At 45.5% G+C, this 25,321-nt stretch overlaps 1 protein-coding gene across 2 annotated transcripts; it reads right to left on the bottom strand.

Annotated features, from left to right (window-relative positions):
* Positions 1 to 608: 608 nt before the first annotated feature.
* APOOL (apolipoprotein O like) lies at positions 609 to 23,815 on the bottom strand. Of its 2 annotated transcripts, none has more exons than XM_048514906.1 (9): positions 23,741 to 23,815; positions 14,168 to 14,272; positions 13,153 to 13,272; positions 9,858 to 9,912; positions 8,692 to 8,790; positions 7,134 to 7,225; positions 6,747 to 6,860; positions 3,986 to 4,157; positions 609 to 1,067 (listed from the first exon to the last, which is right to left on the bottom strand). In XM_048514906.1, exons 1-9 carry the CDS (start codon positions 23,750 to 23,752, stop codon positions 970 to 972), a joined length of 867 nt encoding a protein of 288 aa, XP_048370863.1. In that variant the 5' UTR covers positions 23,753 to 23,815; the 3' UTR covers positions 609 to 969. The 2 variants fall into 2 exon arrangements, with proteins under 2 accessions (XP_048370863.1, XP_048370862.1); XM_048514905.1 differs by lacking the exon at positions 23,741 to 23,815 and adding an exon at positions 14,553 to 15,906.
* Between the last annotated feature and the right edge of the window lie 1,506 nt (positions 23,816 to 25,321).

Genomic DNA, 25,321 nt, shown 5'->3' with positions numbered 1-25,321 from the left:
CTATGGTTCGAATTGGATCCAGACAGAATAGACAGTTGTGGGGATTGCTGAGGCATCCTGGGAGAGGCAATGCTCCTTTGATGTATTGTCGAAGGCTTTCACGGCCGGAATCACTGGGGTGCTGTGTGGTTTCCGGGCTGCATGGCCGTGTTCTAGCAGCATTCTCTCCTGACGTTTCGCCTGCATCTGTGGCTGGCATCTTCAGAGGATCTGGAACTAACTTTAATGGAACTAACTTCAATTCAGATCCTCTGAAGATGCCAGCCACAGATGCAGGCGAAACGTCAGGAGAGAATGCTGCTAGAACACAGCCATACAGCCCGGAAACCACACAGCACCCCAATGCTCCTTTGGCCATTATATGATGTTCTTCTGGTAAACTGTAAAATTACACTTATAATCATTCCTCCAACCTTAGCATCGTGTTGGAAATACCATTTGTAATGTAACACAACCATTATCTGCAAACCACTGTTACTAAGAGCTGCTTCCTTCTCCCCTACTGTTAACAAAATGTCAAAAGCCAACGTGGTTGCAGAACGTTATCTTTTAGATAAAAACACCCTGGATCAGAAATAAGCCAAAAAGGGAGACAGAAAGAGAAACAGTTCTAAATAATTCTCTTTTACTACCTGGGCCTGAGCAAAAGCAGCATAGTAGTCTATTTGAAATTAACTACCAGCATGACAACAATAATCTCATCTGAGAATAATCCCAGTGCCTATACAACAGTGTTGCTCTCTCTGTCAACAGACTACCTACAATTCCAGAAATCAGACAATATTTGGTAACAAGAAGTCATAAAAATTTATACAGAGGCAATGAAGGACGAGTAAATTGGCTGTACAGGGATGGTTAAAAAAATACCTGATCCAATCCCACCACACAAAGTAACACTTGGAAATCGTTTTATGCTGTCAGTATAATGTCCCTCACTATTGCATCCTGGAGGCAAGACAGTCTGGTGTGTTAGCTTCTTGTACTGTACATATCCACATCTTCTGGACTGGACTGGCCGTGGTCCATGAGGTTGGGATCAGGTGTAAACTTTTGTACCTTCACTGCATCTATTAAATAAAGAAAAAAGGTTGCAGCTGTGTGCATCTCCCTCAACAAGATCATTTATACTCTCTACTCCACAGAATGGATCCCCAGGACAGGCAAAATTCTCCATTATACTCCAATGTCACACGCCAGCATCATAAAATCAACACCATTCATACCAATATCAGGTTCACAGTGCAATCCATTGGGGGAGGGGGGGGGAATACAAAAATAACGTGGAATAGAGAAAAGGGTGCTACCCCCTCTTTACTCTTGCTGTTCTGGCTTTCTATTTGAAGGGAGTGTTTTAGAGGGGAGCATTATAAAATTTCATCCACTTTCATGATGGTCCACCTTCAATTTGAAGTGGTACAGTTCAGTATAACCCCCCCCCCCCACACACACCTCCCCTCCGACCTTTACTACCTCATTCTCTTGCAGATGTAAACTAGGCATGAGCATGTTGTTCGCTATTGGGGGAAAAAACCCTATTGTCTTTATGGTTTGAGGGTTGTCTTCAAAAGTGTTTTAAATTCAATCTGCTCTGTGCATAGTAGAGGGTAACTATTTCAGGTTTTCCTCATTTCAACAGCATTACCCCATATGTCCCTACTCGGCCTCTGCGCTCGGCAGAGGCCAATTTACTGGTGGTTCCTGGCCCCTCAATGATGCGGCTGGCCTCCACACGGGCCAGGACCTTTACGGCCCTGGCCCCGGCCTGGTGGAACACTCTTCCTCCAGCTGTCTGGGCCCTGCGGGACCTTGGTGAATTCCGCGGGGCCTGCAAGACGGAGTTGTTCCGCCGGGCCTTTGGAGGGCCCAGTCGCTGAGGTGCGCCCCCCTCCTTTGCTCTGCTCCTTTGCTCCCTTATTTTTTACAATTCCATTCATGTACATATATTTGTTATTCTTTTAGGGAAGAGTCCGGCCGTTTCCTCCTTCTGGGGAGGTTTTAATGAATTGGGTTATGTGGTAGAGGCACTAACCCTGGCTCTGGGTGTCTCCACGGTGCCTGGGTGTGTATGCTGCTGCTGCTGGGGGGCTGCTCTTCCACTGCAGGAGGCTGCGTTGGTGCCAGTAAGAGTAGCCCTGGGGGGTTCCCATGGGTGGAGGTGACTTTAGTTGACTTCCTGAGGGCTTTCAGCCTGGGAATGCTCCCTTGCGTCAGCTAAAGACGCAGCACACTGAGTTGCATAGGGGGGCTTGTAGCCCAAAGGAAGGATTTTCCCTGTTTTCTTCCATTGTGTGCTGCTGGGAACATATGGAGTTGGTGGGACTGAGCCATGCCTGACTGTGGCAAAACTACTCTCCCCCCTCCCCCCCCCACGTTTACTAGGGGTAACAGATGTAAAACTATCATGAAAAAACACGAATTTTTTTTTACGGAACTAACTTCAATCGTCTAGGGCCAGACACTATGCAACACTGGCCACCCATGTTTGCATTCCCCAAACATGTAAACGTGCAGCCAGAAGTTGCCACTGGTAGACGTTGCATGACTAGTAAAGTGGGTTGAATCTTTCCTCTCTCTACACTGTTTCCCATCAAAACTGCAACACCCCCTATACCCGATAGCTTAAAGGTACCAAAAAAAGGTATACAAACTACCCGGAGGAAGGATTTTTGATTGGGGGAAGGGGAGGAAGGGAATTTAGCCCTCCGGTGCCACGGCTCATCTTGCTTCACCCCACGGCTGCTTTTTTATAGTTCCAGTTGTGTGCTCTGGGGATCCAAACACCAGATCTCCACCATCTTGTGTGGTCTGGAGCTTACAGACCAGCATGAGCTCTACAACTGGACTGGGATATCCCCCAGGCTAGCCTGATCTTGTCAGTTCTAAGAAGCTAAACAGGGCAGACCCTGGCAAGTATTTGGAGGGCAGATCTCCAAGGAATACCTGGGTCATGCACAGAGGCAGGCAATGGCCAGAGGTGGCGGCTGAGGGGGGATATGGTTGAAGTCTATAAAATTATGCATGGGGTAGAAAATGTTGACAGAGAGAAATTTTTCTCTCTTTCTCACAATACTAGAACCAGGGGGCATTCATTGAAAATGCTGGGGGGGGGAAGAGAATTAGGGACTAATAAAGGAGAGCACTTCTTCTCAATGCTAACGCGTGTGATTTGGTGTTTGGAATATGCTGCCACAGGAGGTGCCGGGGTGAGTGGCCACTCCCAACCTATGGATAGCTTTAAAAGGAGAAGCTTGGGACAGATTTATGGAGGAAGTAGGTTCCGATGCATGGCTACCAATCCTTGGATCCTCCCTTGATCTGAGATTGCAAAATGCCTTGAACAACAGACTAGGTGATGGAGCACAACAACGCCAAATGAAGGTAGGCCGATTCGCGTTCACATCCCTGCAATGTGAGCTCCCAAAGAGGCACTCCTGAGTTAGATGGCCACTTTCTTAATTAGCAGAGAGAGCTGGAACTAGATGGACTTTGGGTCTGATCCCAGCTGGCTTTGTTCTTAGTGTTCTTATGTTCTAAATGGCAAACCACCTCCACATGTCTCTCTGCCCTTGAGAAACCTTTATAGCTGCCATTGGAGCTGAACCTTTGGCACTCCAGATGTTATGGACTACAATTCCCATCAGGCCCTGCCAGGCATGGCCAGTTAGGGAGTAGCAGTCACTTGCAAACATCTGAGATATACCAGAACCGCTGGCCGCCTCTCCACTCTATAGGGTCACCCTAAGTTAGATATAACTTGAGGGCACAAAAACCCCCAAACCCTGCCCTCTAAAAGTGACAGTCAAATGTTCTGTGTTAAACCTTGATAGTGTTCCACCTAATTTGACACCCTCTGACAGGTTAAGATCTTCAGCAGAGGATGTGTTCAGTGGAAAAAAAATCTAGAGGTGGAAGAGGCCATCTTGTTCCACTCTTGGCCCAGTGCAGGAAATCCAAAGTCACGTGACTGGTTAATTTTCCCACATACCTGATATGACACTTGGCACCTTCACTTTAGCTATCAAAGGCACTGAATTTGATTCGGCAACAGTTTTCCCTGCATGAAATGGTGTCTGGTGTGCTTCTGCCTTTTCCTCTGATTCCGAAGCTGCCGTATGCACTTCTGAGATGCTCTGATCTGTTCTAGAGACTGGAGCTTCCTGTAGTAGGAAGGAATTATAGTAAGACAGTATTATATCTTGCCCAACTCATTTTACAACTGTTTCACTCACACTTTGTGGTAAACAGAATGGCTGCTGAATACTTCTATAAAGTATCAAGAGGGTCAATTGCCATTAGAAACAAGTTCATACAAGATAAACATCGCTATGTTCCTGTACTAATATGGGAGCTCTTTCCAGTGTAATACAAACGATGGCACGGAAAAGGCATGATGAGCTACATCTTACTTGACAAACAGGTGAATAACTATCTTCAGGCAAACCACCTCCACATGTCTCCTGCCTTGAAAACCCTATAGCCATGGTGGCGAACCTTTGGTACTCCAGATGTTATGGACTACAATTCCCATCAGCCCCTGCCAGCATGGCCAATTGGCCATGCTGGGCGAGAACTGATAAGGCCACTGAATCCATAACATCTGGAGTATAAGGATCGCCATCATCCTACTATATAGGGTCACCCCTAGGATTAGATATAGCAGGGGCATATAGCCATGGTGAATAACTATCTTCAGGCTGACAAGCAAAAAAGGCCTTATTAAAATGGTCCTTTTGCAGGAGGTCCGTGGTGGAGAGTGGTAAGCTGCAGAACTGCAGAGCAAGTTGTGCTCACCACCTGAGTTTGATTCCTGCAGAAATCAGTTTCGGGTAAGCTACCTCAAGGTTGACTCAGTCTTCCATCCTTCTGAGGTTGGTAAAATGACTACCCAGCTTACTAGGAGTAACAGGTAGATGACTAGGTAAGGCAATGGCAAACCCCCTGGTAAACACAGCCGGGCTAGTAAGAGTTGTGATGCAACTTTGCCCGATGGGTAAGCAGTGACATGTAGTGTTTTGGTGGCACAGGGACACTTTATTATCTTAAAAAAAATTTAGGAGACAGAGAGTCCAGACTAAATGAGACCTCTCAATGCAAAGAGTTCCCATACTTTTTTTCACTATAAATAGCAGCAGTGTGGGAAGCTGGGACCGCATGCAGAGAGAAGGGTAGGCATGTTAACCCCTCCCCTGGAAGAAGCAGTGGTGTAGTGGTTAACAGCAGGTGTACCTCTAATCCTGGAGGAACTGGTTTGATTCCCTCAGCTTCTGCTGCTTGCAGGCTGTGGAGGCTTATCCTGGCTTAATTCAGATTAGCTGGGTACACTTCTCGAACCTGCATACAGCTAAGGCTTAGTCACATTTCTTCTGAGCTCCTCCTTCTGTAGCCCTTGCACCACCACCTCACAGGGTGTTTGTTGTAAGGGGGGGAGTGAAAGGAGTTTGTAAGCCCCTTTGAGTCTCCTTACAAGAGAGAAAGGTGGGATATAAATCCAACTGTTCTTTTTCTTCTTCATTTTCTCAACGAAAAAAAAATCTTTGCCTACTGGGGCACAGATGCAAGCAAAAGTCCTTATTGTTATATTTGCATGGAGGGGAAAAAGTACCAGATCTGCCGGACTGTTTAAAATTGAGCAAATGGTGAAGGCCAAAAGAGATACCCTGGAGTCAGTAAAAATTGACCTGCTCTATTCCTGAACACCTTAAAACTTGAAGGAATCCCTGGAGGAGAAACTGGGATTAAAAGAGCAACCCATGAACATGTGTCCCCTGATCCTAATCTCCTCTTACTTACCACTTTAAGGTGTGACCAGCTTTTAAGGGCTGCAGCCAATCAGAAACTGAGAGCCCTATCAGGAGGATTAATTAGGATTGCAGGAGAAGCTCTTCCTCTGATCTCAATTAATGACAGCTTCTGAAGGACGCTTCCAGAGTTTCTTAGCAACTTACACAGTTTCCAGCAACAGGAGATGCTAGGATCCAGGAATCAGTTTCTGCCCATCTAGCTCCAAACCTCAGGAGTGAAGGTAACCATGTCACATTTCCACTACTGAGGTTGATCAGGAAACTGCTCATCTAGAGCCAGAGCTCAGAAGTTGCCCAGCACGGTGCTCTAAGCCAAAGCAAGGCCCAAGTGCTGAAAGAAATGTAGCATCTCCCGGTGAAGATGTCGGTGTACCAGCAAACAAACTGGCCAGGTGAGTGGGAGACAAGGGTTGTTACCTAGCCAGACCCAACTGGGGCAAGCTGAGCTCCAGTAGAGCTGCCCACTGGTTGGGGATATGCTTTGGATGTGGCTGGTCTGGAAGATGATGCTGGGCATAAGTCACACCTGTTGCCTTCTTCTGTAACACTCGGCTCCAGCAGTGCTGATGGCTTTGTGGGCAGTGATCTGGCCCTGAGTGGCAAGCAAAATAGTCTGGTTTACCAGGAGTTGCCCAACCCAACCTGAGCAACCTCAAAGGGTGCCTTAGTGATGCCCGACAGTCGTAAATACTAATTTTTTTGATACACATACTTCAAAAACAATGTATTGTTGAAGGCTGTCATGGCCAGAATCAACTGGCTGTTGTGGGTTTTCTGGGCTATGCGGCCATTGTCCGCTAGTTTTTGCTTCTAACGTTTTACACGTAACTATGGCTAGCATCTTCAGAGGCAAGTTATGATAAGATGTGTTCCTCTTCACGGTGCGTGCCTCTGAAATGTAAATGACTGAAAGGTTCTTACCTGGTGTCACTAAAAACAGCTTACCTTGGCAACTTTATCCTGGACTAGGGGCACTTCTGACGTGGATGGTTTTGTCCAGAGTGATCCTATTGCTTCATAGGTTTTGTGGCTTGCAGAATATAGCTTTCGACCTGATACCTAGTTTAAATTTAGACACATTATTAGACTGAATCACCAGTTTTAAAAATATTGTTGCATAAGCAAGACTAATTGACTTCTCCAATAAAGTGTGTGATTCACCCAATAACAGAAGAAAAACCTTGTAATTATAGATGGCAAACTATGAAAGGTTTTTCAACTCAAAATTGAAAGTCTGACTTAACCAGGTGTGAGACTCTGGCAAAAAATAAAGAAAAGAAAAAGCAACATGGAAGCATGCCAATAATTCATACATTCTTACGGAGAGTTTACCTTTGCAACAACTATTGACTGAGCTGGGTAGCAAAGAGAGATGCACAATGCGCTGAGTCCCACAGGATAGGCAATCTTCTTAAATCTGGATCCTGCCAGAAAGAAAAAACATCCAAGGATGACTATGTAATTACTATGAAGCATGCAGACACAAACAAGTCTGGTGGCGCACAGTGGTAAGCTGCAATACTGTAGTCCAGTGGTTCTCAACCTGTGGGTCAGGACCCCTTTGGGAGTCGAACAACCCTTTCACAGGGGTCACCTAAGACTCTCTGCATCAGTGTTCTCCATCTGTAAAATGGATAAATGTTAGGGTTGGGGGTCACCACAACATGAGGAACTGTATTAAAGGGTCGCGGCATTAGGAAAGTTGAGAACCACTGCTGTAGTCAAAACTTTGTGCGCAGCCTGAGTTCAAGCCTGACGGAAGTCGGTTTGAAGTAGCTGCTTCAAGGTTGCTTCAGCCTTCCATCCTTCCGAGGTAGGTAAAATGAGAATCCAGCTTGCTTGGAGAGGGGGGTGGGTGGGTTAAGTGTAGATGAGCGGGGAAGGCAATGGCAAACCATTCCACAAACACAGTCTGTCTAGTCCATGTTGTGATGTGATGTCACCCCATGGATCAGTAATGACCTGATGCTGGCACAGAGGACTACCTTTACCTTATATATAAACAATCTCTGAATGATGATGTAACTCACTAAAAGCTGCTGACATTAATTCCTTGTCATCCCTAATAAGAATTCCATTAGTTCCATCTGATGTGCCTGTGTTCAAGCATAGGTTTCTCTATTCGATCCAAGGAGGGAGAGAATCCTCATGGGCCACTGAAACTACAGAAACAAACAGGGTCTATCTCCCATAGGGAGCCCACAGCATTAATGGGCAAATGCACAGAAAACTAGTGCGCATTCCATACATGTAATTTACGAGTCAGCTGCACTTCTTGTGATAGGTGCCTCGTGGAGGAGCTTCATGGGACCCCCCCCCCCCCATATCTCTTTGTGTGGATTTTTTTGGTTTGCACTGTGTAACCGTTCAGAATTACATACACAGGCACACTAAAGAAACAGCTATGTTCTCTGGAAAATACTGATCAATCTGTAGTCTTAGAAATGAGTTTTTAGAGGGGGTTTGCAAAGAAAAAAATTACACACACACACACACACACACACACACAGAGTTACTGAAAGTTAACTTTACATGGCTGCATAGGCAGCAGTTTGTATGGTTGCTTCAGCTTTAAGAACTCTTGCCAGTCAAGTAAGGTACTATTGGTTAACTTTAGCTCAGGTGTGTCCAACTCTGGCACTTCAGATGTTGATGGACTACAATTCCCATCAGTATCAACTGGCCATGCCAGCGGGGCTGATGGGAATTGAAGTCCATGAACATCTGAAGTGCCAAAGTTGGACACCTCTGCCTTAGCCCTTCTCCAGATAATTACAACCAGTCATTACAGACATACCTGCCTTTGTGATCTAGTGTGTAATCTGGAGTGCGGATTCTTATTAAAATAATATTTTCCCTCCACAGAAAGCTAAGAATGTGCACCCCTTACCTTTCTTTGCTAGGACTATCCCAGTCAATCCAGAAATTGTAATTGCACCAACTTTTGGAAGAAATTCTGGAGGGGGATTCTTCAGATAAACATATGCATCTTAAAAATAAAAAAAAGAGTACAATATTTGAAGATTTTTTCCCTCTGCACTTTGGGAATTTTACTTATAATGGCATATGTATGCAGAGATGAAAATGAAATATAATATAAATACCAACCATGTAACAATTGTAGGAACAGTACAGCAACACCTTTCCCCAAAACAAATAACTAAATAAAACATTTTTTAAAAATCTGGGCATGTCTTCCTCCCACTGATTATAATCCTACCAATCTGATAATGTCACCTGGTGGGAAAAGCAAAGGTCTTTTGGGTGGCAGCCCCACAATTATTGAACAACCTCCCCAAGGATGTGGGTCTGCCCCCCTTACAGTCGCTCTTCAAGAGATAGTTGAGGACTTTTTTTTTTTATTTAGGACAGCATTTGACTGATTTCATTTTTATTGTATTGTTGAAGGTTTTCATGGCCAAAATCAACTGGCTGTTGAGTTTTTCGAGCAGTGTGGCCAAGACTTTGCCCCTAATGTTTTGCTTACATCTATGGCTGGCATCTAAGGAGTCTGTCACTATACAACCACTCCACACTGTGACATGGAGAGAAACATATCTTAGGCTCATTCCGCACATGCAGAATAAGGTACTTTCAAACTGCTTTCAGTGCTCTTTGAAGCTGTGCGGAATGGCAAAATTCACTTGCAAACAGTTGTGAAAGTGGTTTGAAAATGCATTATTTTGCGTGTGCGGAAGGGGCCTTACTGTGCCATGCCTCTGAAGATGTCAGTCATAGATGGGGGCAAAATGTCAGGAGCAAAAACTATCAGACCATGACCACACATCCAGGAAAAACCACAACAGCCTGTAAGTTTTTATTTATTAACAGTCCTGATTACAGTTTTTAAATTGTGACCTTTTATGTGTTTTTTACATTGTCGTTCATATTGTTTTTATTGTGTTTTCACAATTGTTTTCTTTATTTTGGAAGCCCCCTTGAGTTTCACAGGGGAGAAGGGTGCTAATAAAGGCTTTAAAGAAATAAACAACAAAAATAATAAGGTTCATGATTTACTTGGCCACATGTGAATAGAGAAAGACTATACTCACCCACCTTTTCCAAACTGTATTGAAGATATTACTCCATTTTTTATGAAGAAATAAACATTCTGCATAAATAGAACAAAGTACAGATTTCTCCATCTGAAAGCTATTGTAACAGTCAGAAATCTACACTTTCATCTACATATATCAAATCACTACCTTGACAAAGTTGCAGGAGGAACAAAACCTAGACGGAAAAACTTTCAATTTTATAACTACACTTCCTCAGTCTGACGTGAAAAAGGAAAGTTATTTGCTAAAAAGGTTGGGTACAACTGCATTGAGCAGTCAAGGGACTGGATCTTACCATACACAAGGGGGCAAATTTCAGCAATTCACCTACTTGCAGCAGCCCTCCAATCCCCCCCCCCCCCCGTGCTGCTTCAGGGTGGGGGAGGTTGGCCCTTGGGAATGGCATTTGGGGGGCCATTTTGGAGTGTTGTATAAAGCAAGTGGGGAAGTTATGCATCCATTCCTGGAAGTTTTAAACTGGATCCAACTCAGGGTGCGCATGTAATGCTTCTGTACCATTTTAAGAACAAACAATGGTAGATTCTCATATCACTGTTCAGATTTTAGGCAGGGCCAAGGCGAGGCAAGGGGAACAGGTACCTTCACTTCCCCTTCAATCATGAATGGCCTGTCCAACCCCCCCGTTTTCTAGATTAAAGTCTAACATATAATTATTCAGGCCAAAGAAGAGTATGTGTTAACAATTCCCCCAATATTGTAAATATTTACCCAATAACATTAGTGTGCAAGAAAAGATTATATTGAGTAACTGTATATCAGTGAAAGCCAATATCTGCAAATTAAAGCAATATATACAAATTTCACCCTCTTCCAACTTAAAAAAAAATTAATATTGACCAGGATCCAAAAAAAACGACAAGTGTGTAAGTCACAGGATATTTGAGGCTTCTTTTTTCAGTCATTGCAATGCATCAAATTTTTAAGCACCAGGAAGGAATGGAGCCGAACTCAAATTGCATAAGCATCCAACCCCAAACATAAATGATTCCAGCTTTCACAACACACTTTGAGATGTGCTGGGGAATACACATCCTTAATTGAGTTGACAACAAAAACACATGTTTTAAGAGGATTTGTTTTCATTTGTGCAGCCCATTTTTGGGGGTGAAAACACTTGTATTGAAAAGCTATGCTTGATTCACACCACAAGAGGTCACTCCCTTTCCCAGGTTGGATACACAACAAAGATATTTTTGGAGGGGGGGCATTCTCTGAACTGGTGAGTGTCAAAAGATATGAGGCAGACTTGCAACACAAACCCAGGAGCAGGACATTTTTCATTCTTGCTCAACCCTTCCGTCAACAACAGGACAACGTCCTGTGCAAACAACAATTAAGATTTGGTTTTTGGGCACACATCGTGCCCTCCCCATAAGAACAGAAGACATTCCGTACGAGGCAGTGTCTGAGTGAACCTGCTATTTTGTGATGGTTCAGATGATTCTAATAAAGATATTACCTGCCTGTTGCATTTTGGATTTTTTTTTTTCCAGAGTGACATGATTATCCACAGCGGATACTAAATAACTTAAATGTGTGTGACCGTGGGAACCAAACAAAGAATCACGGCACCCCAAGCTTCTGGCAAGATACACACAGTAAAGCATAGACCAGGGGTAGGGAACCTGCGGCTCTCCAGATGTTCGGGAACTACAGTTCCCATCAGCCTCTGTCAGCATGGCCAATTGGCCATGCTGACAGAGGCTGATGGGAATTGTAGTTCCTGAACATCTGGAGAGCTGCAGGTTCCCTACCCCTGGCATAGACAGTGCAATTTAACGTATCCAAAAGTGAAATAAGAAGAAATCAAACACCGTATATGCAACAGTTCCTATGACTTAAAAGTGGCAGGCAAATATTCACAAGCAAATATACACGTATATAAAATAGTCCAATCACGGGTAAGATACATGTCATACAAGGTGGGCAAACTAAGCGCCGTCCACAAATCTAGCTCCTGCCCTCTGCTATCTGAGAGATGTCCGCTGAAGCTCCTGGTGCACACTGGATTTAACAAAAGGACTCTGCCTGTTCTCCTGAAGGGAGATTCTTGTGGCAACTCTCCAGACTGAGTAAATGGAATGAAGCAGTGAATAATAATAATAATAATAATAAGAGTTTGGATTTATATCCCCCCTTTCTCTCCTGCAGGAGGCTCAAAGGGGCTGACAATCTCCTCGCCCTTCCCCCCTCACAACAAACACCCTGTGAGGTAGGTGGGGCTGAGGGAGCTCCGAGAAGCTGTGACTAGCCCAAGGTCACCCAGCTGGCGTGTGTGGGAGTGCACAGGCTAATCTGAATTCCCCAGAGAAGCCTCCACAGCTCAGGCGGCAGAGCAGGGAATCAAACCCGGTTCCTCCAGATTAGATACACGAGCTCTTAACCTCCTACGCCAGTGGTAAAATCCACATTTTCAACTTCTCCGCAGTGGATATAAAAAAATGCTTTGAACTCCAAAGTGTTATTGTTTGGGTGAAAGATTTGTGTGTGTGTGTGTGTGTTGCACATGTTTCTTTTATTCTCAAGCATTTGTCTAAGACAAACTCCTTTCAAGTTGAAACTTACTGGAAATGTTGGGGCTAAACAAATCCTATTTACGTCTGTAGAAACCTTTACTGTTCCACAGCAACTCAAACACAGGGGTCTGCAACCTGTGGCTACGGAGCCGCATGCGGCTCTTTCAGCCTTATACTGCGGCTCCGTGTGGCCTGGAGGTCGGAGGGTAGTGTGGGCGTGTTCCTCCAGGAAAGGTGAGTGGAGGGGCCAAACTGGAGGCAGCTCCGTGCAGAGCTGCCTCTCCGGATACCTCTCCGGCTCAGTAGATCTCCGGGGCTGTGGAAAACGGGTCCAAATGGCTCTCTGGGTGGTAAAGGTTGCTGACCCCTGGTCTAACAGCTCACTTGTGGCTAGTGAGCAGCAGTGGAATAGTGGCTAAGAGCAGTGGCTAAGAGCAGGTGAACTGATCTGGAGGAACCAGATTTGATTCCCAGCTCTGCCGCTTGAGCTGTGGAGGCTTATCTGGGGAACCAGATTAGCTTGTGCACTCCCACACACGCCGGCTGGGTGACCTTGGGCTAGTCACAGTTCTTCTGAGCTCTTTCAGCCCCACCCACCTCACAGGGTGTTTGTTGTGAGGGCGGAAGGGCAAGGAGATTGTAAGCCCCTTTGAGTCTCCTACAGGAGAGAAAGGGGGGATATAAATCCAAACTCTTCTTCTTCTTCTAAACATATACACAAATTTCTTACCAGCTACCTAACTTATAATCTCTCACCTTGAGCCCATCGATGTAATAACCCGTTGACTTTCTGACTGAAGAAATCCCAGACTGCAAGCCACCAGGCTTTTCATCAACGTATCTTGACTTCAGAGTTGGTTCGTTATAAAATGAAAGCTGCAGAAGAAGAAAACAAGTCATGTGACAAAGGTCTGAGAAACACAATGAATACGTTGCGGGTTCTTCCAACAAACACACATTTTCCTTCTTATCCTTTGCACAGGATTATCTTCTCCATTACCCCAATCCACCAATCGATTTGCTCATGTGATAGCTAGCTTTCAGGCATGCAAGAGCCGCTCCATATATGCAGACTGAGTTAGGTGTCAAACTCGCGGCCGTCCAGATGTTATGGACTACAGCTCCCATCATCCCCTGCCAGCATGATGTTGGCAGGGGATGATGGGAACTGTAGTCCATAACATCTGGACGGCCGCGAGTTTGACACCTGTGGAGTACTGGCTGCCAGCTGACTCTGCTTAAGCGAGCACTAGAGTCAGGTGCTAACTGGCACTGAAGGATACAGTTGTGGGGTTGATAGGGATATAATGAACATTTCTATGCACATTACCTAATGCAGAGTTTTTTGCCTTCATGCAACCCCTTCCATTTCAAAACACCTGCTGGGTCCTCTATAATCCATCAGAGAACTTGGCAAGCAGCAGAGGATTCTAGGAACTGTCCCATGGTGCATCCTCAGTTAATGCCGGGCATTAATCTGTTCGACATCATCACCTGAAGTAAGAGAGTGCCCTTGAACACACCCCAAACTGTACTGTGCTTGCGCATAGCAGGGGGAGTGTGGTAGTGTTGGACCAGTTTGGAACCACAGGAATGCTGCCTTCAGTTCCAAAGACAGATGAGAGCTACATGGGATAAATAAAACCATTCTCCTTTCTACACTCCTATTCTGCCTCTTGTGAGATAAAAATTCAGAGGCAAACCTTAGCCGAACTGAGATGCGCTCATTTATTTTCTTTGCAGATGCTCAGAGAGATTTCACAAAACCTACCTGATGCGGTTTGACTGGCTGGGATTTCGGTTCCTCTTCCATGGCAGCGGACACATTAATAGAAGCACATGCCAATGTGGCAGGGACAGCTGCCCATTTTGCCATCTGGTGGCAGAGAGATCAAGAAAAACACATGCAGCTGTTTAAAAAGGACATCATCTTTTATTCATTGACATTCAGATTTGTTTCGGCAACGTTATCTATCTGTTCACTAAACACAATGAGCTACTTCTTCTCACAGCCAATTTGAGAAAACGGAGCATACGAAAGGCATTCAAAAGCGCTGTCGTAAATATAAAGTTTCTCAAATGGGTTGAGGAAAGGCGATTCAAATTATATAAACTGGTCATACTAAGCAGGTTTGGATGCAAGGCAAGTCACTTACCGTAACAGCTGCAGCCCCATTTCCTGGACCTGTAATCTGAAAACACTTGGGGGGGGGGGGAGTTATTTGTGAAGTGGCGGTCAGTAAACTGAATTGCGTTGCTCCACAGAGCATCACGTGATGTGATGATGCTATGTAAATAATACATCGTCACAACGAACTGTCAAAAAGTGTCTGTAGAAATCCTTTTCATAAAAGGACGATCAAATTAAAAGATTACCCAAGATGAAAGTGATGCTAATAACGTACTAAACGGTATTTGGATTTTAAAATAAACTGTATTTCTTGCATTGCCTATCTGTCTGTCTGCCTGCCTGCCTGCCTGCCTCTGTCTGTCTGTCCAAATTCATCCCATCTCTCCCACAACAAAGTGGCTCAAGATGGCTGAGATGGTTAACAGTGTAGCATAAAATGATTTAAGTTAAACGCCACATAACAGCTAACGGCGGTGCAGAACAGCGTTAATTTAAAACCAATACAAATAAACAACCATGACATCAATTAAAATTTCTAAGACTGTCAGTATCAAAAATAAGAAGCCCCCCAAAGCTGGAAACTAGAGGGGAGAAGTAACCAGAGATGAACAGAGGCTGGCTGGTATCAACACAGTCAGGGGAAAGCTGTTTGAAGAAGTCCAGTTTTACGCACTCTGCAGAATTTAAGTCTCGCACGGCACGACTGTCCTCCAACAAGATGTTCCACAAATAAGATCCAAAATAAGATCTTGTGCCCTAGGGTTTTACGTAGCCTTGACTGAGCCCAAAATACATAGATCTCCTTTCTTATCTAATCACTTCTTAAATTCAAGAAAAGCTGCTTTCACACACTACAAGACCTCAGGATGAGGGAGAAAAAGTGGAAAGTACAGTTTCCAATAAAGTCTCAGTCTGTCATTTGCCATCCACAGCTCAACGATGCCATCGCCCCACACGCTTCTCGTGCCAAATATCTCATCCTTCCTTGGCCTCCACAGTCTTAGCTCCTGCCAAGAAGCTTCTTATACTCTCCAGTTTTAGAGAGAGGTCTTGTAATGTTTGCAAACGGGATTAGATCCATGTACAAATCGACACTGCATTTTTGCCGTGAGAAATGCCTGACAAGTCCCATCTCACAGGGTTGAAAGGGGCCCTTGATGACCTCCTTGCCTTTCCTCTTGTACTGCCAGAAGGCCCTCTGAAGCAGGAAGAGCCATCCCAGTTCGCTGGGACTCTGAATGGGGCTGCTCAAATACTGTATGGTGTTTTTTTAATAATACAAGCTACAGCATTAGACAAGGATAATTACTGTGTATACCGAAGATGTACATGGTATATTTTCAAGGCATATTTGGTTAGATATGACTAATTTTGTCCAGTTAATACACTTTCATCTCATTATGAGACCATGCTACCGAACAGTACGATGCTTTCAATGTCAGAAAGTTAAACTAGACATTCATAAATGATGTTTGGTTTATTGCACCTGTATGTGACCATTTCTGTACAAATGCACAGTCTTTGCTGCCACAGAACTAAGGAGAAGCCGGATGCTGGTGTCTTTGCCCCCTCTGCCAGTGTGGGTGCCCCTGGCACTGGTGGAAGGGGCAAATGCGTCGCTGCAGCCTGGTACAGTCTCCACAAGTGGATTTGGCTCCCACCTCCCACCCCACATCTTGATCAGGCCGTAAATGTCCTAATTGTGCCATAAATAAGTTATGGCTTGATAACCACGTACTCATTGCATGCATTTCAGTTTTCCCATTTTTTCCCCCAGGTTTTAAAAGTATTTTTTCCCCATTAATTTTAAGCGCCCATTTTTAGGTGTCAGATGTTTACTTAACAAAAACAGCCATCTACTCTCCTCAGTAATATCTGCATCCCGTAAATTCAGGTATGCAGTGAAGACAAACAATCAACACAAGTACCGTGGCTTGTTTATGTATCAAGATCTCCTTCCAAAAGAACTCATTTCTGTTCTGTTTCTACTACCTAAGAGTCACCAGCTACTGCAAAAAGGATCAAACTAGTTGCAATGGGAAATGAAAGATAAAACAGACTCACTGTGTTGTAGGAATAAATAAAGGACAAACGAAGCAGACAAACGAAGTTGCGGAGGTGAAAAAGAACAATATGAAGATTACAGGCGAGTAAAAACATGGAATACTATGGTATATAAAGTGATGCATGAGCCAATAAAAGCAAGTATTATTATTATTATTATTTTAATTAGCAGAAAAATGGACGGTTGTAGGAGGTTTTAAAAGGGCAGTAATTAACACTTTGGATTCACTTTACATTAAAGACTAAATGTCTGATTAAATACCAGGACTTTACAAACCAGGACGCTTTAGGCCAGAGAACATTTCCCTGTGCTGTGTTTTACCATGGAAAATGAATTTTTTAGAACGGAAAATCCATAGGTTTGCTGATACATTATTAGGCAAGCTGGATGATTTCAAAGTTGTAATTATACAAGGTTTTTTCCATAAAAAGCCAACTCAGACGCCAGCTGGTACCGAATGCTGTAGCTCAGTTATTATCTGTTTGGAAGACGTTCCGCTGCCTGCCCATCAATTACTGGGTTCAGTTTACATTGCTAGCTGTTCCGGACAAAGCCCTGGACCCCTCTCCTCCTATGCTCTGCTATGATAGCTTTGTTCGTCTGAGCAGGGCGTTCAGGAGGTCTGCAGATGGACAAGATGGACAACTGCTTGCAACATGAACACTTTCTATCGGGGCCTCCACATTGGGAGAGTCCTGCCTGAGGTCAGAAAGGATCTCATGCTTCTGGCATTCCATAGGCTATACAGAGTGGATTTGTTCAAAAGTGTATTTTTATACAGGTGCAACTGAACGATTCAGGAAGGCTTTTTATAAAAGGAATGTGGACTATGCCATTTTGTATAGTATGTTTCTGGTATGTATGATCCTGCTCCCATGGCATTTTTTCCTGTGTGATGCAGTGGTTAAGAGCGGCGCACTCTGATCTGGAGAACTGGGTTTGATTCCTCACTCCTCCTCATAAGCAATGGAGTCCTATCTGGTGAACTGGATTTCTTTCCCCGCTCCTACGCATGAGGCCTGCAGGGTGATCTTGGGCTAGTCGCAGTTCTCTTAGAACTCTCACAGCCTCACCTACTCCACAAGGTGTCTGTTGTGAGGAGAGGAAGCGAAGGGAGCTTATAAGCCACCCTGAATCTCCTTACAGGAGAGAAAGACAGGGTATAAATCCAAACTCCTCCTCCTCTTCATCTGCTTCTACTTATGCAATACACTATTCTGATTGTTAACGTAGAACGTCTAATACTTTATACCTTGTTTCAGATTTCCATAATCCTAGCCCTATTACATTGGTAATTAGGTATCTCATTCTAGGGCAGTGGTTCTCAACCTTCCTAATGCCGCGACCCTTTAATTCAGTTCCTCATGTTGTGGTGACCCCCAACCATAAAATTGGTATATATAAAATATAAAAAGACTGTTTTCCGATGGTCTTAGGCGGCCCCTGTGAAAGGGCTCTGCTGACAGAGAGATATTTTTCTCTCTTTCTCACAATACTAGAACCAGGGGGCATTCATTGAAAATGCTGGGGGGAAGAATTAGGACTAACAAAAGGAAACACTTCTTCACGCAACGTGTGATTGGTTTTGGAATATGCTGCCACAGGAGGTGGTGATGGCCACTAAGGACTAACAAAAGGAAACACTTCTTCACGCAATGTGTGATTGGTTTTGGAATATGCTGCCACAGGAGGTGGTGATGGCCACTAACCTGGATAGCTTTAAAAGGGGCTTGGACAGATTTGTGGAGCAGAAGTTGATCTAATGCTACCATCTTGGTCCTCCTTGATCTGAGGTTGCAAATGCCTTAGCAGACTAGGTGCTCAGGAGCAGCAGCAACAGAAGGCTATTGCTTTCACATCCTGCATGTGAGCTCCCAAAAGCACCTGCGAGTAGCAGAGTGCTGGACTAGATGGACTCTGGTCTGATCCAGCGGGCTAGTTCTTATGTTCTTATGGTCGTTCGACCCCCAAATTGAGAACCACTGTTCTAGGGACTGCATTAAAGTTCATAGTCTGTAATCTGCCCTGAGGGATGTGGAATGGTAGCCGACCTCATCAGATTTCAGAAGCTAAGCAGAGTCATATTTTGATGAGAGACCACCAAGGAAGACTTTGCAGAGGAAGGCCATGGCAAACCACCTCTGCTTTTCAATTGCCAACCCTACGCAGTCACCATAAACTGGCTGCAACCTGACAGGGCTTCACACGCACCATCAGCTTTAAGTCTTGCTTGGAAAGATAGGTTCTAGATAAAGGGAAGCACATTTTACAATGTCATTCAATTTCTCCAAGTATTAATGCAGCAGATATAACTTCTGCAAAAAGCCCTCCGTTTGACTATAACGTTTACACAAGTTTATATGTTGTTTTTTTTAATCAAACATTCAGGTTTAAATATTTGCTGGTAGTGGAACACAAGATTAACATGAGGTACTTTTAAAATATGTTTACTTAATACAAGTGCAAATGAACCTGCTAAATCAAACCATGTCATGCTGAGGGAATCAGATAATTGTCTGAAGAAATCTGGATTCTAATTTTTTCCTGTACAAGGTGAGAACAAAAGGGTACTTCTGGTTCTCGTAACACGTGAGTGCGGCCATACGCTCACGATTGCTTTTGTTCGGGTTTTCTGAGATCTTTAAATATTGACTGTCGTACAGATTGCCCTTTACACGTACAATTTGCCCTTACGACCAATCCTTTCTCAAAGAGACTGTGCAGTTAAGCCATGAGATAGAGAGAGATTAGGATACAGCTTGTGTGGGGAGAAACAGGAAGTGCAAATAATACTTCCTGTTCCCCTACGCCCCTCAAGCTGGAACATCCTAAACCACAGATAAGGAACCCCCAATGCCACATCCCAAACTGTGGCATATTAGACCATTTTGATTGGACTGCAGGGCCAATACTCTCCACAAGGGAACAAGATGAACCCCTGAGATACCAACACCACCAGCAAATACCAACAGATCTAACCAAGAACAAACCTCGACTCTCTCCTGCATTTTGCTTCAAAGGTAGACATAAACAGTTTTTGGCAGCTGGGCCAAAGAGAGTGCCTCCCCCTATCTTAAACCATCATCACACATGAGCTGTGGCAAGTCACTTTAGTCCTAGACTTACACATTACTGTTTTCATAAATGGGTGAAAGGGGGGGGGGGGGAATGAACACTCACAGAATAGTCACGATTAGTAGGTAGGCCACGTAGAATTTTACTGCTAGTTAAATGGAGCTGTTGTTGTTGTAACAGGTGTCACATTCTTTTCAGAGCTACAGAGCTTTGTCTTCTGAAATTAGTTCAGTTCTTGAAAAGCACTAATTCGTTTGCTTTCGGATGACAACTGCACAATGATTAATGCAGTCATCTCAGTGCCCAGTTAATTGCTGGGATCCAGATATTCAGGTTTGATTGAAAAACCTGTCACCCTCCACCAGATGACAAGGGTGAAATTCTGCCTAAGAACTGTGACTCTGTTTTGTCTTTACTACACCTGGGGAGGTCTGAACAGGAGTCAGATCATTTACACAGCCGGGCCTAAGAATATAAGAACATAAGAACAAGCCAGCTGGATCAGACCAGAGTCCATCTAGTCCAGCTCTCTGCTACTCGCAGTTGCCCACCAGGTGCCATTGGGAGCTCACAAGCAGGATGTGAAAGCAATGGCCTTCTGCGGCTGTTGCTCCCGAGCACCTGGACTGTTAAGGCATTTGCAATCTCAGATCAAAGAGGATCAAGATTGGTAGCCATAAATCGACTTCTCCTCCATAAATCTGTCCAAGCCCCTTTTAAAGCTGTCCAGGTTAGTGGCCATCACCACCTCCTGTGGCAGCATATTCCAAACACATGTGGCATCTCCCTTTGCCATGGACTGGTTTGATTTAAAGATCGCCACTGTCATCTTAAGCAGAACTACACCCTTTGCGCACACTATGCGATTAGAAGGGCATTACTCTTCTTAGGATAGCACTGTAAGTCTTACAAAGTCTGACATGTACATTTCAGCATGAGTCTCAAACGTTTTAACTGAGGTTTGCTCAACTTTAAAGCTGGTTTGCAGGTCGAAGACTTCAAGTAGATTTTAACACACTTTCTTTCAGTGCACACAACTTGGACCAGAAAGACTAAGATTTAAATTTGAACAACTGTGAAGCTAACTGAACTCTTTCTACGGCTAAAATAAAGGTGAGGTAGATTGTACCTGAATCCCTCTGCATGTTAAGAGAAGAGGGGGATGAAAATGCATCAGCATTATTTATTTTATTTATAATTCAATTTCTAAGCTGCCTCTCCCAGTATGGGCTCAGGGCTGCTCACAATAATAGAATTATATACAACACACAGTATATCATACAAGATGCCTTAATAAATCTGGCGAAGGGACATGAATTAAAAAGGAAAGGAGAGGAAGGGAAAAATATGAATGGGAAAGGAAGGGAGAAAAGTAGAGGTCTCTGGGCACTCCACCCGTACTCGGGGGCGGGGCTCAGGGATGTGGACCTGCCCCAAAGCCCCGCCTTCCACCAGGCTCCCTGCAGTCTGGCTGCTGCTCTCCCCAGAGCGTGGGAAGAGAAGTTGCTGGCCTCCAGCTACGTGTGTTTAAAAGCATGGAGGCAGGGGGCGGGGCTTGGGGTAGAGCTCAGGGATGGGGCCCCACTTCCAAGCCTCTCCCCAAGCCCTGACCCCCCCACACTGATCTCCCTGCAGCCCAGTTGCTGCTCTCTCCAGAGCCTGAGGAGAGCAGTTGCCGGTCTCCAGCGACGTGCTTTTAAAAGCACAGAGGCCGGGGAGGCGGGCTTGGGGCAAAGCTCAGGGGTGGGACCCCGCCCCAAGCTCTGCACCCCACTGGGCTTCCTGCAGCTGGATTACTGCTCTCCCCAGAGCCTGGGGAGAGCAGTTGCTGGCCCCAGTGACATGCTTTTAAAAGCCCGGAGGCCAGGGGCGGAGCTTGGGGGTAGGGCTCCGCCCCCTGCTCTCAGTGCTTTTAAAAGCACGCTGCTGGAGGCTTGGCAACTGCAGCTGGACTACAGGGAGCCCGGGGCAGGGGGCGGGGCTTGGGAAGGCGGGCAGGAAGGGGTGGATCAGAGCTCCCCCACGCATCCCTGGAGGCAGCTCCTGCAGAAGCCGGCCTGCAGGGAGGGCAGGGGGTATGTGGAGCGCCAGCTGTGGGCGCACATCTTTGGTCACATGTGGGGTCCCTCCGGCACCTCCCACGTGACTGAAAGGTGTGCGCCCAGGGACATGGGTCGGAATGCCTCTGGGGAAAAGGGAGGCCTGCTGTGATCTTGTTGCTGTCCTCAGCCATAGATCTGGCAGAACAGCTCTGTCTTATAGGGCCTGCAAGACTGTCATGGGTCCCACATGGCCCAGGTCTCAACAGAGAGTGCCACCAGGTTAGGGTCAAAAAGGCTCCAGCTCTGGTTGAGGACATCCAGGTGCTTTTCAGGCCAGGGATTGCCAACAAGTTGTTATCTATATCTCTTGGGGGTATATTTGGAGAGGTGGTCCCACAGGTACAAGTCCCAGACTTTATTTAAAGACATTTTGATAGCCTGTTGAAACAAGGGCACATTTTGCCTCTGAGTAGTCGCAACGAACAAGCAGTGTCTTTAAACACAGGTTGGTGCTAAACTTCAGGATGTTATCAGCTGCAATGAAGTTAGCAGTGAACGAACAGCATGCAGAGAGAGCAAGGTACAGGCTTAATGGGATGCATAAGGAATGTCTATTCCAGGGGTAGGGAACCTTTAACACTCAAAGAGCCATTTGGACCCGTTTTCCACTGGAAAAGAAAACACTTGGAGCCGCAAATAATTTTTGACATTTAAAATAAAGATAACACTGTATATATTGGGTTTTTTTTACCTTTTACTCCACTCATTCTGACAAGCGCATGGATGCGTCCGCCCTGTTGCCTGCAGGGCGGGCAAGGATGGGGCCAGCAGCTTGGCCTCGCCGGCCGCCGGGAAAGCACCCGCCCCGCTCCAACGGGGCGGGCGAGAGGGGAAGCCCGCGGCGCAGGCCAGCCAGCCGTGGCCAATTGGTGCACCTGCCCTGCTGCCTGCAGGGCGGGAAAGGATGGGGCCAGCGGCTCGTGGAGCCACAGTGCAAGGGCAGAAGAGCCGCATGCGGCTCTCGAGCCGCAGGTTCCCTACCCCTGGTCTATTCAGAGGGAAACCATGCGTTCTCTTCTAGTGGGAGAAAAGGCAGGGTATGAACGAGGTAAGCAAAACCAAGAGTGAACGGCAATGAACTTCTAAGTCTCGACAGTCATAACCAAGATCGGTTTCTTCAACGTACGACTGATATCAGAAGGTATTTTAAAAATGAGATGGAGAGCTTCTGCATAACTAACATGAGCTATTGAGAAGGGTGTGCTGTACTTTAGATGCATATTTTCCAAAGCGAGTCGTGTCAAAATAGACAAGGAGAAAAAAAAAGGAACCCCGTGGTGCAGAGTGGTGAGTTGAAGTAATGCAGTCCAAGCTCTGCTTAGGAACTGAGCTCAAGCCCAACGGATGTCAGCTTTAGGTGGCTGGACTGAGGTTCGCTCAGCCCTTCCACCCTTTTGAGGTTCGTAAAATGAGTACTTAGCTTGGTGAGAGTAAAGTATAGAGTAGGGGTGTCCAACTCTGGTGCTTCAGACGTTCATGGACTACAATTCTCATCAGTCCCTGCTGGCATGGCCCATTGGCCATGTCGGCAGGGGCTGCTGGGAATTGTAGTCCATGAACATCTGGAGCGCCATAGGTTGGCCACCCCTGCTCTATGCCAACCCTACCTCACAAGGCCGTTGTGAAGATAAAACGGAGGAGGGGAGAGGAAAGAGCGCTACCCTGATCTCCGTGGAGGGGAAAAAAAAGTAACAGAAGAAGACAGCAATTAGGATTCTTTTTCCTGGCCTGGGAATTCACTCATACATCCCAGTGGCGATTCCCAAAGCAGAAAAAGTCGGTTAACTCAGCGCTGGAGGAAGCGAGCCTTCTGCACATGCTCAATGGCCCTCGCGGCCGCTCCCCTCGAGTTCAAGAGAACCCAAACAGGAATCCCCATTCCGTGACTTCAGCCTCCCGGCTACTTTCCCTCCCTGCAGCCACGAAGGAGACGGGCGGGTGCGAAGGAAGCAAACGGACCCCTTTACTCACCTTGGCCGCCATCTTGGCCCCGCCTTCCCCTCTGAAGAAAGCTGCCGATAGGCGCTGCCCGAGCTGCGCCACGCCCACGTGAGATGTCAAAGAGGAAGCTAAACGGAAGCGGGAGAGGATTGGCGGCGGGAGTGCGGTGACGTCAACGCCCCGCCCACCTCTCATTCCTCGCCTTCTTTCCCGTGGGAGGGAAATTCATGCTTTGGAAAAAAAAAAAAGGGATTTTGAGTATTATTTTTTGGGGTGCTGCTAAGCTGCGTCGCATTAACTGGTCAGAGCAGCGAAAGGGGAAATGCATTCCCTTTTCATTTCAGTGTAACTACTTTTTAAATGGTGCATTACTTTATTTTTGAACGTCTTTTTTCCCCCCTCCCATTTTTGTTACATTTTTAGTTCACTGTCGTTCGTTTTGGCACCATTGTTCTGAATTTATTATGACTTGAACGCAGTGTCCTTAATTCCCTGCACAGATTTGCTGGAGCTTGCTGGGGGACCCTTTTGCAGTGAGAGAACCTGGTTTTACCAGACGTGAGACTTTGCAGTCTAAACTGGGGCTGAAGCGCAAGCAGATATTTAGCGCCAGTTCATCAAGGTTTCATTGTCTCTCTTTGATCTAGCTCTTTTTGAGCTGGTAAACTAGTTAGTGCTGTAAGCAGTGTTGTCTAGTGCTTAAGAGCAGGCAGACCCTAGAGAACCAGGTTTGATTCCCCACTCCTTCACATGAGCAGCAGACTCTTATCTGGTGAACTGGATTTGTTTCCCTGCTCCTGCACATTAAGCCTGCTTGTTGACCCTGGACCAGTCACAGTTCTCTCTGAACTCTCAGTCTCAACTGCCACACAAGGTGTGGTGGGGAGAGGAAGAGAAGGATTTATAAGCTGTCTTGAGACTCTACAGGAGAGAAAGACAAGGTAGAAATCTAAACTCTGCTACATGCAGAAATCCGGCAGGTCCTGGAGAAGAATTTCCCAGACCTGCTAGCTTTCTGTGTACAAATCAATTCTCCCCCTCTATTTGTGTGAGCAACCATTCCCTGAAGTGGTAAAGCTAATGCACAGATTTACCACCTTACGATTAGGTTTATTGCTGCCAAATGAATATGCATAAGATTGGAGCTAATTTTCTCTCAGGGATGTTTATCATTCCTCAATTAGAATATTTGCTCAGTGAGTTAGAGGGTACGTTATGCTGTTTATCTGCAGTGATGAATTTTTGCTATTATAGGTCCACTTGTGTTGGTTAACAATTTAAAAACAAAGATGGCAACTGTGCCCATCCCATAGCTGCTTTACAGTAAAATTACTTCATTGTGAGGTAATTTTCTAAAACAGGTGGAAATCAAACATGCACAAGCAAGCAGATGGTTGCTTTGGACAGCAACGCTACTGAGGGCATTGTTGAAAAGTATGCAGTAAAGCAGGCATAGTCCAGGATCTCTTGCTGTGTTGCAGAAGGTTTGGGGGTATCTTCGTGTCGTTTACATGGGATTCTAGGATATGGTTTTCCAGATTATATATTTAGTTGTCATAGCTCATTTCCATTGAGACCCAGCTGGAATTCACAATCTAGTATGCCTGTTGG

The sequence above is a fragment of the Sphaerodactylus townsendi genome, linkage group LG13 (assembly GCF_021028975.2).
Source record: "Sphaerodactylus townsendi isolate TG3544 linkage group LG13, MPM_Stown_v2.3, whole genome shotgun sequence".
Classification (NCBI taxonomy): domain Eukaryota; kingdom Metazoa; phylum Chordata; class Lepidosauria; order Squamata; family Sphaerodactylidae; genus Sphaerodactylus; species Sphaerodactylus townsendi.
Note: the sequence above shows the minus strand (reverse complement) of the source record. Positions and strands in the feature narration are given on the sequence as shown.